Here is a 17,312-nt window from a genome sequence, read left to right on the forward strand (position 1 = left end):
GGAAACTGTATTTTAAATATTTATTCTATAGGAAATGATACAATCTACTGGACTGACATGGGATTCAATAAAATAAGCAGAGCTAGCAGAGATCAGACATGGAAGGAAGATATCATTACAAACGGCTTGGGAAGAGTGGAAGGCATTGCAGTGGATTGGATAGCGGGTAGGTTTTCTGGTTATTTTATTATTTATAACTATTTTACTTTATCTTTTCTGATTTATAGCCAAGCAATTCTTTCAGGTTTCTTTACAACAGTAAACATATTTTGCATCTAGAATTACCAAATGAATTTTATTCATTAGTATAAACAAAATCTAGTCCCTTTTTTTTTAAAGCAGATACTTTTTTTCTTTCCATAGAAAGTGGGATGCTTTTCCTCTGGAAACTGTACTTTTTATTTTATTGTATTGAATTTTGAATTCTCCAAGAAATACAAATGAAATGACATAGCTAATCATATGATGATGGTGGGATGAATATTTTTTACTCAAAATAGGTACATTGAATCTGCAGTAGACTAATCACTTTTATCCTGGGTCCCCACAAATATGAAAAATTGCACTGTCAAAAATGGCATTTTAACAAATTAAATATAGGGGAAGAGGATTTTTCTGACAAAATTGGATTTTAGGGTGACAAAAAGGGGTCATATGATTTGGCTGACCATTGATTGGTCAGCCAAATGGTATAGATGTATTTTTAATGGTATAGATGTATTTTTAACATAAGGAAGTTTGCAGGAAGAAAAATTATTCAAATAGAATAGTACAAATATGCCTACTGATTTTTCTTTTTAGTAATTTAATTTAGAAAAAGTTGATATTAATATTCATTTATTTTGTTTGTAGTCATAACTGAGATGTTTAATGATATTCTTATGTCTCCATAACTGCATTTTCTTATTGCTTCCAGGTAATATATATTGGACAGATCATGGCTTCAATTTTATTGAAGTTTCTAGGCTTAATGGCTCTTTTCGCTATGTTGTCATATCTCAGGGTCTGGATCAGCCAAGGTCCATAGCAGTGCACCCCGAAAAAGGGTAAGTTGATAATTGATATGCATGCAAGTGAATACATTTATTAAAAAGCATTTTAAAAAACTGAAAAGCTGATGAGGAATAGTGTGTAAAATGGATCTAGGAAGCTACAATGTAAATTTGATATTAGCCCACAAACCACTAAAGCTTTAAAATACTGCTCCAACAATAGCATAAATCAGGGGTGTCAAACTGGTGGCCTGTGGGCCAGATGCATCATGTGCAGGCCACACTCATCCGAACTCTGTGAATGGGAAAAAGGTTGTGAAATGTCATTTGACGGCAATGTGACACCTGTGGCATAAATGGAATCATGTTGAACTACTTTACCATGCTGTTTTGTGAGCTGTTGATATGTGTAAATTTCTTTTAGTGCTCAAGAAAAATAGTATATTTTTAGAATAATAGAATAATAGTATATTAGTAAATAGTATATTTTGTTGCGTCTTCAATTACAAGATTACATTAAAAAGGAAGCACAGTTAATATTGAGATGAAATTATTGACCTAGATTTTATTTCAGCATTTCCAAATGATTAGGAAGATCTGGGCTTCGTGTATTCAATAAGTTGATAATGAACATTTAAACTTTAATTATGTATACTATAATATAACATAGTATAATATAATATGGACAGACAGAATAGAATATAAGTGTTTTTCTTTAAAGAAGCTTGCCATTGGGAGTACTAGAGACACTTTGATTATGATAATCTAGGTATCTCCTTTTTATTTTACCTTTTTTAAAGCCATAAATAGAACCAGTGAGCTCCTAGAAAACAGTAGGCAAATATGATTCTACCTCCAATGGAATCATACCAGCTTCCATTTAAACACCACTTTTAAAGTGTTTGAAAATTAGTATGGGATATGGAAGAGTGCTGGTAAAACCTGTGTTTTGCTCTATACATTTTAGATACAGTTTTAGTTTTAAAAAGCTTTATGATGACATGTATGCATTTGCCTCCGTTAGAATGGGGGGGGCGGGGAGTCCATTTGCCTCAGTGCCATTGTTAGTTTCAACAGAAATGGTTTTTTTTTTTCATTTTTGTCACTCAGCTTGGGAAGCTTAAAAATTATGCCAAGGTAGTTGAAAATTAGAGAGTCAATTTGATGTAGTGCTTAAAGAATCAAGCTAGAAACTAGGTGATGGCACAGCTCTACTCCTTCCTCTCTGTAAATGTAATAAAGGGAAGTGGTCACTGTTTAGTAAGAGCTCAACTTTAAATATAACTATCTTATCAAATAGATTGCAAGAGGTCAATTAAAAAGCAGTTGTGCACAACCCTGAGGCACCACAGAGTTTTCCAGCACCTTTTGCCATGCTATTTTATACTGGTAACCCTCGAAGTATAACTGTAATAGAGCCTGCCCATTACAGTCAAAAGCCAGGACAAATGTTAAATGAACTGCCTCACATAATGACTAGACATTCTGCTCTCCCCAGTTCAATCATTAAGCAATTGTTCAGGTCATTCAGTGAGCATAGGACCAAGCTAGGACTCCTGTAAAAGATTTTTGCTGTTTGTCTAACTGCCAGCTAGGACTCTAAAGAAGGGTCCAAAGGCAGTTGGACAAACAGCAAAAAGCTTTGCAAGGACCCAGCTTTCTGCCCTGTTTGTTGCACAGGTTGTATCTAAATGGCTAAACTGTTTGATATGACTTTTTTCTTCAGCTCCTCAAGGCAAAAAAACTGTAGAAAGATTTTTTTTTTTTTGGTTGCTTCATTCCTTTCCTGTACTCTTCAGCCTGGAGTCAGAGTAAATAACTTACAGGTTTTGTCACCCCTTCTCCAGCATGCAGTAAATTAGCAAATCACATTTTAAAGGGGATAGGTATTGGAAGGCAGAAGCAAGGTGTTTAGTTTCAGCACCGAAGGTATTAGTGGGGTGAGAGAATGATGAACAAGTCTAGCCTTCCTAACTTTCTTGGGTTTATTGGAGAAAAAAAGTAAGTTTGGGGGAAAGAAAGGGCATTAAAGCAAGGGAAAGATTTTAGGAAACATATCTTGTTACTACTCCCTTTGCATGCATGCTCTGGGTTTCCAAAGCTTAGCAAGAGCCAGGGGAGGTTTGCAGAGCCAGCTGATTGGGACAAAATTCTCCAAAAGCAATTCTGTGAGGAATTTTTGGAGTGCTGAAAATGGAGACATGGGAAACAGGCCAGAGTGCTACAGGGTCTGGCTGGGGTGGGATTGGGGAGAGAGAAATTAGGAAACACTGCTGCATCACCATGGCCGGTCATAAGGCCAAATATATCCAGAGGGGGTTCTATAGCCATCATAATTTTGAAACAGGGTCATATGTAATTTGGGGGGCATCTGTCAAAACTTTGAATGTTCATTTTGTGTCGTGTCCTATCTCAACGGCTACCTATAGAGAGAGCTGAAAACTCTTGATTAGCTCTAGTAATAGCCTGCTATATTGATTCTGGGGTACCTGGATTTACCTTGCTTAAGGATATCCTTTGAATGGGAAAATAGCTGCCAAAATGGGAAAGAAGACTGCATTTGGATGATCCCGAGTGGGTTTTGGAAGGTAATTTTCCAATTTATCCCATTGGGCAGTAGTCAAGGAAAGCAGCCTGCAAAGGGGGAAATAGACTAGGCAAATTAATTACTGCTATTAAAGCTACATTCTCACAAATTGCAGGCTAGATGTTTATGGCATCAAGGTGGTTAGAAATCCACACATAAAAATTTCCTCAGGTATCACCTCTAGAAGCTTCTGTTCTAGCTTTGAGGGAATGTACAACAAAACCCTACAGAGTCAGCTCCTCCTGGCACCAGCTTTGAGGAAATGTACAACAAAACCCTACAGAGCCAGCTCCTCCTGGCACCAGATTTTTTTGCTATAAGTACAAAGTAATCTAGAAAGGCAGGGGTCTCCATTTTCTCTCATCCTACATATTCCAGAAAATTGTCAATCCTGTGAGGTAAATCAGACCAGGAAACTGACCACAGAAAAATTAGAACAATACTTTATTTAAGATGGGTGGCAACAAAAGAATCTTGCAAGTCTGTTTGTGTTTTTCTTTCCCTTCCTCATATATCCAAAGAAGTTGTGGGAGTCAGTCTGAGTCTCTCTCATTCTTTTTCCTGCATCTGGGCTTACACTTGCTTCTTCTACACTTGTTATTTTTCTAAAGCTTTCTGGCAGCTCTCTCCAAGGTCATTTCTATGCCCATCTCTAGAAATCAGGGTCAATCCACTATGATTAGTTCTTGGCCAATCCATTGAGTGGTCCATGGGGGGGTGAACTTCCACCTCTAATGGAAGTTCACCCAGTTGTACTTTGGGGAGGAATGAAATGTTGGTAAAGCAACAGTGTCTCCATAATTTGGAACATAGCCAATTACAGTTCTGGTATCAGGAAATACGATGTTGGACATGAAATGATTCTTAATTGGAGGAATGGAAGAAACAAAAAACATATATTTTAGGTTGTCAGAAATGCAACCTGATGTCAGATATGTCTCTTTCTTTCCTCATGTCAGGAATAGATGAGGGTTCAAAACCATATTATCTAGAATTGACCAGAAATATATGAGTATGAAAGTTTTACAATTTGCAAGCTGAGCTTCATATTTCAGCTTAACAACAAAAAAAGCACAAGGTATATTTACAGATACAGAAACATGTATTAACATATTAGAAAGGAAAAAGTACAATACCTAAAATGAATAGACATCAGCAATTTTTCTTTTTTAAAAAAATGGAAATATTTTGTAGGTTTATTTATCTCTGAAAATTACTACCTTTATAAAGTTGTAATATTTATTCTAGGCTTTCTCTTCTAGACCTTGGCTTATTTTAACTTTTGTATAGGATTATTTCCTCTCTTTTAAGCCATTTCAGGAAGTTTCTTATATGAGTAGCTATATGGGGAAAAGGACTGCACTGTGAAAAATTGTGATGATGGAAACTTTCACAAATTTTCTTCTATTCCATCCCGTTCATTTCAATAAACTTATTTTTGATCATAATATTTTTCATATTCTAGTTATTTATTCTGGACAGAATGGGGACAGGCACCATGTATAGGCAAGGCTCATTTAGATGGATCAGAGAAGACTGTTCTTGTTGGTACTGGTGCCATGTGGCCTAATGGAGTTTCTGTTGATCTTGAGGTGAATTTTTCTATTTTTTCTGCAAATTATTCATGCTACAATATGCTAAGATATGAATATCACAATATATTTTATTGCCTTAATTAAAAATAGGATAAAATATTTGGAGTTTACTTTTTGATTGATTCTTAGGAAAATAAATTATATTGGTGTGATGCTCGGATGGACAAGATAGAAAGGATTGACCTTGAGAATGGAAGAAATCGGGAGATTGTACTGTCGGGAAGTAATGTGGATATGTTTTCAATCACAGTCTTTGGGGCTTACATCTACTGGTCTGACAGGTAATTTATTTTTCTATAAGTATTTGTGTTTCAAAATGTTACTTCTGTGCCAGATATTTCACCCTTATAGAAATAGCTGTTCCTTAGTAATATCACTAAAAGGCTCTCACATAGCGATAGGGATTTTTTAAAGGCAGTTTAATATTCAACATAGCTAAACTATATCAACCTTGCAAAACAAAACAAAACACCAAAGTTTCTTCATTTTCTGTTAGGCCCTATGTTCCTTGCATATTAATGTCTCTTTCACTTTTAATTAGTTGAGAACTATGGGTCAGATACCTTCAACATTTTTTGGCAGAGCTCATGCAAATGGATCTATCAGACGAAGCAAAAAAAACGATGCCACAGAGACAGTATCCATGAGGACAGGCCTAGGCATAAACTTGAAGGAAATAAAGGTTTTCAACAGAGGTCGTGAAAAAGGTAATTCTTTTTTTTTTTTTTAACTTATTAAATGATGTTTATTCTTCTGTAACAATAATTCAGATTCCTCTTATTTATTTTCCCATGCTCTGAACTTATGTATACAGGCAGCAATAACCACAAATCTTACAAGTTCATGTTTTCTTCTCTGATTTCTTTTTTTTTTTTTTATAAATTTTTTTATTGTTTTTAACATACAAACACAACAACAAAACATAAAAAGCATCAGCTCCCCCATATTTTTATACAAACAGTAAGTCGGTTGGTCCATCGGTTTTGTGCATTCATCTCATAGTCACAATTACAATTACCTTATATTACTCTTATTATCAATACAAATTTATAAATCATAGTATCACTATTAAAAAAAAAGAAATTTGACTAAACTTTTATTCGATCATGCCTTTATGAGATAACTATTTTATAATTTATTCTAAAACAAGTCTTATAATCATGCCAATTCTCAAATAGGAAAAAAAAAAAAAAAGAAACAGAAAACTTTATATAAATATAGTATCAAACACCAATAAGAAGAAAAGAAAAATAAAATCAATATTATTTCTTGATTGTCTAACCTTTATATTTTAGTATTTCATCATTCAGACCATTGATAGAAGAGATCCACATCGAAAAATTAGAACAATACTTTATTTGAGATGGGTGGCAACAAAAGAATCTTGCAAGTCTGTTTGTGTTTTTCTTTCCCTTCCTCATATATCCAAAGTAGTTGTGGGAGTCATTCTGAGTCTCTCTCATTCTTTTTCCTGCATCTGGGCTTACACTTCTGCTTCTTCTACACTTGTTATTTTTCTAAAGCTTTCTGGCAGCTCTCCAAGGTCATTTCTATGCCCATCTCTAGAAATCAGGGTCAATCCACTATGATTAGTTCTTGGCCAATCCATTGAGTGGTCCATGGGGGTGAACTTCCACCTCTAATGGAAGTTCACCCAGTTGTACTTTGGGGAGGAATGAAATGTTGGCAAAGCAACAGTGTCTCCATAATTTGGAACATAGCCAATTACAGTTCTGGTATCAGGAAATACGATGTTGGACATGAAATGATTCTTAATTGGAGGAATGGAAGAAACAAAAACATATATTTTAGGTTGTCAGAAATGCAACCTGATGTCAGATATGTCTCTATCTTTCTCATGTCAGGAATAGATGAGGATTCAAAACCATATTATCTAGAATTGACCAGAAATATATGAGTATGAAAGTTTTATAATTTGCAAGCTGAGCTTCATATTTCAGGCTTAACAACAAAAAAAAGCACAAGGTATATTTACAGATACAGAAACATGTATTAACATATTAGAAAGGAAAAAGTACAATACCTAAAATGAATAGACATCAGCAATTTTTCTTTTTAAAAAATGGAAATATTTTTGTAGGTTTATTTATCTCTGAAAATTACTACCTTTATAAAGTTGTAATATTTATTCTAGGCTTTCTCTTCTAGACCTTAGCTTATTTTTAACTTTTGTATAGATTATTTCTCTCTTTAAGCCATTTCAGGAAGTTTCTTATATGAGTAGCTGTTGTGATTGGAAGGATCGGTCCTGTTGGGAGTTTTGACTCTGATGACTGTTAGATCGTGGATTGACGTCAGAACCAGGAAACGTTAATCTGAAGGGCAAGCCAGTTAATTAGCACGTTGTCTTAATGGGTATAAAAGGACACAGCTGAGCTGGTGCCTTTCGCCAGGAACAAATGACTATTTTGAATGAGGACGTTACTGCAAAGAGCTCTCTGTTTGTTTGAATTTCAAGGAGTCCTAACAGTTTCTGCCAGCCGTTATCTTGTTATTTCCTTCAGTTTGATTTGATTGTGAAACGGCTGCTTTCTGTTTGTTCGTTTTGAATTTCCAAGAGGAGACATAACAAGTAGCTATATGGGGAAAAGGATTGCGCTGTGAAAAATTGTGATGATGGAAACTTTCACAAATTTTCTTCTATTCCATCCCATTCATTTCAATAAACTTATTTTTGATCATAATATTTTTCATATTCTAGTTATTTATTCTGGACAGAATGGGGACAGGCACCATGCATAGGCAAGGCTCATTTAGATGGATCAGAGAAGACTGTTCTTGTTGGTACTGGTGCCATGTGGCCTAATGGAGTTTCTGTTGATCCTGAGGTGAATTTTCTATTTTTCTGCAAATTATTCATGCTACAATATGCTAAGATATGAATATCACAATATATTTTATTGCCTTTAATTAAAAATAGGATAAAATATTTGGAGTTTACTTTGATTGATTCTTAGGAAAATAAATTATATTGGTGTGATGCCGGATGGACAAGATAGAAAGGATTGACCTTGAGAATGGAAGAAATCGAGATTGTACTGTCGGGAAGTAATGTGGATATGTTTTCAATCACAGTCTTGGGGCTTACATCTACTGGTCTGACAGGTAATTTATTTTTCTATAAGTATTTGTGTTTCAAAATGTTACTTCTGTGCCAGATATTTCACCCTTATAGAAATAGCTGTTCCTTAGTAATATCACTCAAAGGCTCTCACATAGCGATAGGGATTTTTTAAAGGCAGTTTAATATTCAAATATAGCTAAACTATATCAACCTTGCAAAACAAAACAAAACACCAAAGTTTCTTCATTTTCTGTTAGGCCCTATGTTCCTTGCATATTAATGTCTCTTTCACTTTTAATTAGTTGAGAACTATGGGTCAGATACCTTCAACATTTTTTGGCAGAGCTCATGCAAATGGATCTATCAGACGAAGCAAAAAAAACGATGCCACAGAGACAGTATCCATGAGGACAGGCCTAGGCATAAACTTGAAGGAAATAAAGGTTTTCAACAGAGGTCGTGAAAAAGGTAATTCTTATTGTAGACTTAAGTGTTTGATTATACACTTGGAGATACTTATTTATTTATTTAATTTATATTGCTGCCTATTCGTCCATGGTGACTCAAGGTAAAACCATATTCAAAATAAAATGTAAAACCATATTCAAAATAAAAATAAAAACAATAAAAAACTAACAAAAAGAATCAAATAAATTAGTAAAGTACAATAGAACAAAATTTGGGAAAACAAAACAAAAACCAACTCCCACCCCCTGCGCTGACGACAGCAGATCACATTAGCCATTTGATGGGCTCCATCCCACTCTGGGTTCTCCAGGCCCGCTGGCAAAACCAGGTCTTCAGTGCCTTTCGGAAGAATATTAGTGAGGGGGGCATTCTAATCTCTGGGGGAATGATGTTCCAGAGAGACGGAGCCATCATGGAGAAGGCCCTTCTTCTGGGTCCCACCAGGTGTATCTCCCTCAGGGGTGGAACCTGCAACATTCCCTGCCTCCTCACTCTAATGGATCAGGTAAATGTCACTGACAAGAGATGTTTCCTCAGATAACCCAGACCCAAGCCATGAAGGGCTTTAAAGGTGACAACCAGCACCTAGAATTGTACCCGGAAGCAAATCGGCAACCAATGCAGGAGAGGTGACACATGTGCACACCGGGGTCTGCATAAAACCATGTGGGCCGCTGCATTTTGCACCAACTGGAGCTTCCAGACACTCTTCAAGGGCAGCCCCATGTAGAGCACATTGCAATAATCAAGACAAGAAGTGACCAAAGCATGAGTGACTGTGAATAGGGGCCTCTGATCCAGGAAAGGGCATAACTGGTGCACAACCCGCAGCTGCGCAAAGGCCCTCCTGGCCATGACTGCCACGTGCTCTTCAAACAGGAGTTGTGAGTCCAGGAAAACTTCTAGATTACACACAAGGTCTGTTTGGGGTAGTGCTATCCCATCCAAGACTAAAGGAGGTAATTCTCCCTGAACCAACGAACCCCAAACCCAGAGCCACTTGGTCTTGTAAGGGTTCAGTTTCAACCCATTGCTCCCCATCCAGCCCCTAACAGCCTCCAGGCACTGCGAGAGGGAGGACACACCAACATTTAATTCACCAGGGGCTGAGACATACAGTTGAGTATCATCAGCATATTGGTAATACCTCAGTCCATGGTGATGGATTATCTTCTCCAGCGGCTTCATATAAATGTTGAACAGGAGTGGAGAGAGTACCGAGTCCTGCGGAACCCCATAAAGCAGTGGGCGAAGGCTGAGTCTACTATGGTGATGATGCTATTGTTTACCACAATGAGTTTTGAAATAAATGAATGATTTAAGTTTTCCATAGTGGATATTGGCATTAGCTTATAAATGAGTTCCATCAATTTATGAACAAAAATTTGAAACAATACATACACAAATTTAAAATGACTCAAAGCTGTAGGAGATCTATAACATCTCTGAAGACAGGAGGAGGTTTCAAAAGGATCTTGAACACAGGATTCTTCCCAACAAAATGAAATTCAAATGTAAGAAATGTACAGTTCTGCACCAATAGGAAACAAAAATTAGATGCACAGATATAGGGAGGACAGTAGTACTTGTGAAATAGAAAGTTCTTGGTGTCCTACTGGACCATAATTTAAACATGAATCAGCAGTACACTGTAGTTGCCAAAATACACAATGTAATCTTGGGCTGCATCAGCATAGATACTACACAGCTGAGATCACAGGAAGTAATAATTCTACTTATATTGCATTGGTTGGACCACAACTGGAACATTATGTCTTTTTGCCTCTACAATAGAAATAGAATATTGAGAAATTTGAAAGAGTGCAATGAAGAGTGAAAAATGATGGTACACTTGAAGGCTACATCTGATAAATAGTAGTTAAAAGAACTAAGTATGGTTAGCCTAAATAAGAGAGGACTAAGTGGAAACATCACAGTAGTCTTCTACTACTTGGATGGCTGTTATAAGGAAGATGATGTGGATTTATTTTCCATAGTGCCCAGGAGATAGAACAAAAGCCACTGAGTGGAAGCTTTACTGTGAGAGATTCAAAGGTGGAATAAGGAGATATTTCCTGACTTTGAGGGCTATTAAGCCTTCCTTCTGGAGTTATGGGTATGCCATCATTGGAAATTTTCAAGCAAAGGTTCAGCAGCTGTTTGTCTGAGATGATCTGAGTACTCCTGGGAAGGGTGTTAGACAACAGGACCTCCAGGTTCCTTCCTATGAGGTCTCTATTGTACATGAAAATTAAAGACACTTATTGATAAGGTTAGTGTTAACTAACCCTTACCCTCATCATAACCCCAGTCCATTATAACTGAGATATCAAAGGGAAAAATCTTGTGAATTTTTTTTTTCAAACTATGCTCACTCTGGTCAGTATTGATGTTTGGCCATTTTGCAAGAAAAGCTCCAATCTAATAAAATGTGTGTATGTGTGTATTTGTGTGTTGTATGCTTGTTGTACATACTCACAACATGAACTTTCTTGCAGGCATGACAGAAAAATATATTGATAAAAATATGCTGCATTGTTTTTGACAAATGCTTTCATATTTTATGCATATTTATTCAGAAATAGTCAGTGACACTTACTCTGATGTAAGTATATATAACAATAGTAAACAATCTTTTATCCCATTAAAGACAATTGAAATTTTTCTTGAGTGTTTGTTAGTAAGACAAGTGATGAAAAACTGTTAAGAAAGGAGTGGAATATTTCTGTAGCAGCACTTAAAATAGTCAATTATCAGGAAACAAGTCATAATAAGATTCCCATATTAAGGCATACATTTGGTTTAATTAAAGAGATGATTTGTAAAAGTTTCCAAATTCCTCTTTTCAGTCATTTTTTCAGGAGGGATGAATAAAAATGTTTAAAAGATGTTTAGAAGTAGCAGTAGTGTCTTGAAAAGTTTTCCAAATGGCTAAAATGATATGTAATAGAAGGTTTGCTAAATTTCCAGATCAGAATATCCTGCAGAGAGCATAATTCTATGACATAATTTTTATTATTAGGAAAAAAATAGAAAACACCAATTTAGTGTAGCTACTATCTTTTTGAAGTCTAAAATGTTGTTATTGCCCCAAATTTGAAAATTAGTACCAATTTCTCTTCTACTTGTTAAAGTTTTAAATTAAAAATAATCACTTTGATTGTGTACAGTATAGAATCCACAAATCTTTAATAAACTAGTAAGTTGCATCTGTTTACATTCTTATTGATAGGAAAATAGTGAGCATAATTTTTGAGGAGGAAGTGAAGATAAGAAATTTGTACATTAGGAGACAATAAAGATAAACAAAGAACCTCTCCCCATCCCCAGTAGATAAGCAGCTCTCAAAAAGTTGTAAAAGTTGTGTTGTTATGAAGATTGTGTTTTAGAAGGTTCTGCATGGTGGTTATTGTTAGGAAGATATTTTCTATGAGATTTCCAAATTTAGCTTTGTGTCTCAGAGTTTACAGTAGGGTCTCAAATTCGCAGCCCATGGGTCAGATGTGTTATGCACTGGCCACGGCCATGCCTGGTTTAGCAAAGGGGGAAAAAGTCATGACATGTTACATGACACCGCTGTGAATTTGACACCCCTGGTTAACAGCATTATCTCTCTCTCCCTGATGTTTTCCTCCTCCCATCACTAGAAAGTGGTTGAGAGATGTAAATAGTGCATGACATGTCCTCTCAAGTTACTGGATTTTCCCACAAGCTGACCAACTGAGCAATCACCACAACTGCCACAGCACCCAACCTGGATGATAAGATTTCTCTCACCCTTCTTGTACTGCACTTCACAAATAATGTTTTCTTCTTTTTCTCATAGGATATTTTCTGCAGAGTTAGGATTCGGGTTATGGTTAGGGTTCTGCAGAAAGCTAAGAGGGGCTCTGAAACATACAAAAATTAGGCAAATACCAGCTTCATGCCTATTAGAAACCACGAGACCATGTTGACTGTAAAAAACAGCTTAATATAGTTCCTCAAAGATAGTTCTTTGAAACTTTGTCAGATATGAAGCACCCATTTGAAGCTTCATGCAGTCATAGTTGTCAGGGCAAATATAAATGAGAATATTCTTCATCAGTGTTCTTTTTCACTTCTGCGTCAATTCTGCACTCTATTTTGAACTCAAGTTGTTTTCTTATATTGAAATTGTTATTTATAGTTGCCAGATTTAATCAGTTTATACTTTGACAATAAAAGGCTCTTATAAAATAAGGATATTATTGTATTTTATTTATATTAGAGAAATTTAAACCATTTTTAATAGCTGGCTTATTCTTCAGGAGGTTTTTATATTTACATATTTTCATCCAGTCATTCACTGTTTTCAGTCTAAATCAGTTCACTGCATGATGAAGGCCTCTTCAGTTGCTTTATGCTTTGTCACATTGCTACATAGCACACCTTTGAAATGAGTGACATAATTTGTCCAATGCTTCTCTAGATATTTTCTAAGTTTTTCAAAATTATACAATTCTCCCATTCTTGACTAAAAATTTTAGTGATGAAGTCATTGAAAAATCTCTGAATCAGAATCATGGCACTGTCAAACTAAATATGACCATGAAATGGTATTATGGCTTTAGTTTTATCAACTGTCTAATTTCCAGCAGTAAGCCATGAATTTAAGCCATGAAAGACTTTAACCTGCTACTTCATGCATAGTTGAAATGCACAAGAAATTCATTTTGGCAAAAAAAAGATCATTGGCAACAGTGTATTGGCTTAATATCTGTTTAAAACTGGTGTAAAATCTGCTATTGCTTTGCTACCTTCAAACTGTGGAATAAAAACTGCAGTTTTGAGTTTTACTAAAAAAACATGTTTATAATTTCTCCCCCTTTAAAATATTTCCACCCCACCCTACAACACAAATAACAACCAATTTGTTCATTTTGTTTTCATTGAATGGTAATTGTTTCAATGAACATGAATGCTTTTTAAAAAGCTGAAGATTAAGCAACTTTACTGAATAGTACACAATATAACACATAGCAAATAACAGTGCCAACATTTTCTGTTTGGTTTAATTTTAATTGTATCAATGAATTTGTGTGTCTGTTTGTGTGTGTGTGTGTTCTTTTACATTACATATAGAAAAGCAGGCTTCCTTCACAGACAAATATTTAGATCCAGCAAGTGATCTAGCTGGCAGAAAACATGGGGAGAAATTTCACTCACATTCCCTCCTTGGACTTCCCACTTTATCAACAAATAGATTATGAACAGTAGATGTGCTTGGAGGAACAGGATATTAAGAAGTTTATCTTTTTGCTTCTGCTGACAAAAAAAAAACATTCAGAGAACAATGAGAAACTGATCTAGTTCTAAGAAAAAAATATTCAGTACTTTAATATGCTTAAAGTTAGTTTATTACTGTCAATGAAAATTTAATAACATTTTAGATTTAAATTTAGATTTCTTTTATCCTGTCTATATTATTTTTATTCAAAGAAGTGGCAAACATAGCTAATACTCCTTCAGTTTCCTATTTTCTTCATAACAGTTTTCTAAAACAACGGCCCCCAACCTTTTAAGCCCCAGGAACTGGTTCTATGGAGAGGGTTTTCCTGCGGACTGGAGGGGATATGGTTTTGTGTGCTGCCTTGCATCCTGTGGATGGAGCTTTGCTTGTTTGTGCAAATGTGCAGTCCAGTTGCTGGTATGCCATGATCCAGTGTTGATCTACTCTAAAGTGAGTTGGACTGAGGGAGAGTGACTGGATAAAGTCACTCAGCCGGCTTTCTTGACTACATCAAGAAAGCCAGCCTCAATCTTCTGGTTTCTAACCTAGTGCCTTAATTACCAGACTAAACTGGCTTTCTTTTTTGGCATATGAATTGAATTAAACATAACAATTAGGCATGATTTAAATAAATACACTATGTTTATATATTTTATTTTTATACTGTACTATATATTCTTTTTTTCCTGTAGGAACCAACATTTGTGCCAAAAACAATGGTGGGTGTCAGCAACTTTGTCTCTATCGGGGAAATGCACAGAGAACCTGTGCTTGTGCACATGGTTATCTAGCAGAGGATGGTGTGACATGCTTAAGACATGATGGTTACTTGCTTTATTCAGGAAGAACAATACTAAAAACTATACATCTTTCAGATGAGACAAACTTAAATTCACCAGTGCAACCTTATGAAAATCCAGAATATTTCAAAAATGTAATAGCATTGACTTTTGACTATAGACAGAAAGGAAGAGGAACTAATCGAATCTTCTTTAGTGATGCACATTTTGGAAACATACAACTTATTAAAGATGATTGGACTGGTAGAAAAGTTATACTTGAAAGTAAGTATACTTTTTAACAATGAAGTTCATTTCTTTATATTTATTTACTTACTGAAAATGGTGTATTGTGTAGCATTTGCAACTCTGAGTGGCATAAAAGTTTTTTTTTTATTTAAAAGGAAGAGAGGATTATTAAATATATTCTATTTCATTAAACTAAATATTCTGGATAAAGAGATAAACATTTGTAAACATGCTGTCAAATCATGATTTCCCTATCCTTTTCCTTAAATGAAAACTTTTAGAAATGTTTTTCTTGAATAAGGAGAATTGGAGATGGGGAGAGAATTCTGAAAGCAAAACTTCTAGAACTGGGTAGAAATCAATGATTACAAAAATTAACTGGCTCATTATATTAATGATAAATTGAAGATTTGCAATTCAGGATTTATAACAGGCATAAGTTATTGGTATCATTAATTGTGGTTCCCAATTAGCTAAAAATGCCATATAGAGACATCAGGACAAAATATGTATCGAGACATCTATCATTTTTTAAAAAAGTAAAATAAAATTATATGCTTAGTTAATTTGCTTAAGAAATTTCAGTTTTGAAAATCTGACATTAAAAATGTTGACATACTGTGTGAAACAATGTCTACCCTGTCCCTCTCTTGCATACTATTTTAACACTATCTTTTTTTTATTCTCACTTTTACTTTTGTTTTCTTCCTTATTCAATCTGTTATTCAATACTATAGCATCTTTCTTAAATGCATCTTTTTATCTTTTCAAATACTTGGGGTAAAACTTTTTAACTAAAATATTTGAAAGCTATGTGATACTATTCCCAACATCAAGACAGAATTCTGCATGGAATACTGATATAACTAAGGCTAATACAATGGTTCCAAGGTGGGCGGTACTGTCCCCTGGGGGGCGATGGGATGCCTTAGGGGGGTGCTAAGAGGCAAGGGGGCTTGCAAGGCACCGGCCCTGCAGGGTCAACCCATTGACTGTTGCACCACTCGAATGCAAAACTCACTCGCGATGCCTTGAATGCCAAAGCTGCACATGATGAGCCTTGCCAAGGGGGGGAGGTGGGAGGTGGTGGAACGGGGGTGCCTTAGCTTGCAGACTGACCTCTCTGGTGGAAGCGGCAGAGGCGCACCAGAAGGCCCAAAGCAAAACCTTCCCAAGGCATGCAGTGGAAGGGGTGGGTAGTCCAGCGTCAGGGCCCCCTTCCCCAGAGGAGAACAAGGGAGTGCGCAGCGCCTGCCCGGCCTCCACCTCTCCAGCCAGCTGGGCTTGCATGCAGGATGCGGGTGGGTGCAGCCGTGGCTCTCCAAGGCACGTGGCTTGGTTCGGTTCAGCTCTACGTGGCCGGGCCGGACCTAGAACCTAGCCTCCCTCTGCAGCCCAGTTCTTCTGACCGAGCCCTGCATTTGCTTGCTTGCTTGTTTGCATGCTTGCTTACTTGCTTTCCAAGCGATCGTTCCCTCCGCCTCCCCTCCACTGGTCTGGGCTGCTTCTGCATGCCTTCCTCCTCCCAGGCAGAGCTTAAAGATGGGCGGAGCACTTCCCCGAAGTTGGGAGTCTCTGAGCGTGTGCAGAGTGCCTCCCCTTGCTTGACCTGATGGAAGTGGACCTTGGGTCGAAGCAAAGAGGGTGAAGTCGGCTGCATCGCTACCCTGGGGAGGTTGGCATTGCAAAATTGGATATCAAAGAAAGAACTGGGGCAGGGGGCTGGAAAAGAGGCAGAGGGGCAGCTGCATTAAGGAGCAGGAAGATCTTAGCCATGGTTTATTGACTAAGCTGGAATCAAACAGCATGCTAAACCCTAAACCACAATGGCTAGGTTGATATCTTCAGCCCGCGTTTCTCAACCTTGACAACTTGTGTGTACTTCAATTCCTACTCTGGTTTTGCTCTACTTTCCCAAAGTGCCACTGCTGTTGCATTCTGTCTGTCTGTCTGTCTATCTATCTATACATCCATCCATCCAAAAGGTATTTCTGTCTATCTGTCTGTCTGCCTGCCTTTCTGCCTGCCTTCCTGCCTACCTACCTGCCTGCCTGCCTGTCTTTCTGTCTGTTTACCTACCTACCTACCTATCTACCAATATAGATCTATCTATCTACCTACTACTAACCTACCTACCTACTTATCACCTACCTATCTATCTATCTGCCTGTCTGTCTACCTATCTACTTATCTACTTACCTATCTGCCTACCTATTACGTTAGATTCAACTTTATTGTCATTGCACATGAACGCAAGGAAATGTAGTTAGTATCTAACCAAAAGTGCAAAACAACTATCCAAAAAG

At 36.6% G+C, this 17,312-nt stretch overlaps 1 protein-coding gene across 1 annotated transcript in view; it reads left to right on the top strand.

The window, feature by feature from the left end:
• Positions 1-17,312, top strand: part of LRP1B (LDL receptor related protein 1B) — a 283,941-nt gene that overhangs the window by 112,252 nt on the left and 154,377 nt on the right. The window contains exons 23-28 of the mRNA XM_087925463.1: positions 32-166; positions 917-1,046; positions 5,045-5,171; positions 5,343-5,455; positions 5,757-5,881; positions 14,671-15,042. Of these exons, the coding sequence (XP_087781589.1) occupies positions 32-166; positions 917-1,046; positions 5,045-5,171; positions 5,343-5,455; positions 5,757-5,881; positions 14,671-15,042 (1,002 nt within the window). The remainder of the gene's footprint in view (positions 1-31; positions 167-916; positions 1,047-5,044; positions 5,172-5,342; positions 5,456-5,756; positions 5,882-14,670; positions 15,043-17,312) is intronic.

Source organism: Pseudonaja textilis, chromosome 1 (assembly GCF_049901715.1).
Source record: "Pseudonaja textilis isolate UNSWEBS1 chromosome 1, rPseTex1.2, whole genome shotgun sequence".
Lineage (NCBI taxonomy): Eukaryota > Metazoa > Chordata > Lepidosauria > Squamata > Elapidae > Pseudonaja > Pseudonaja textilis.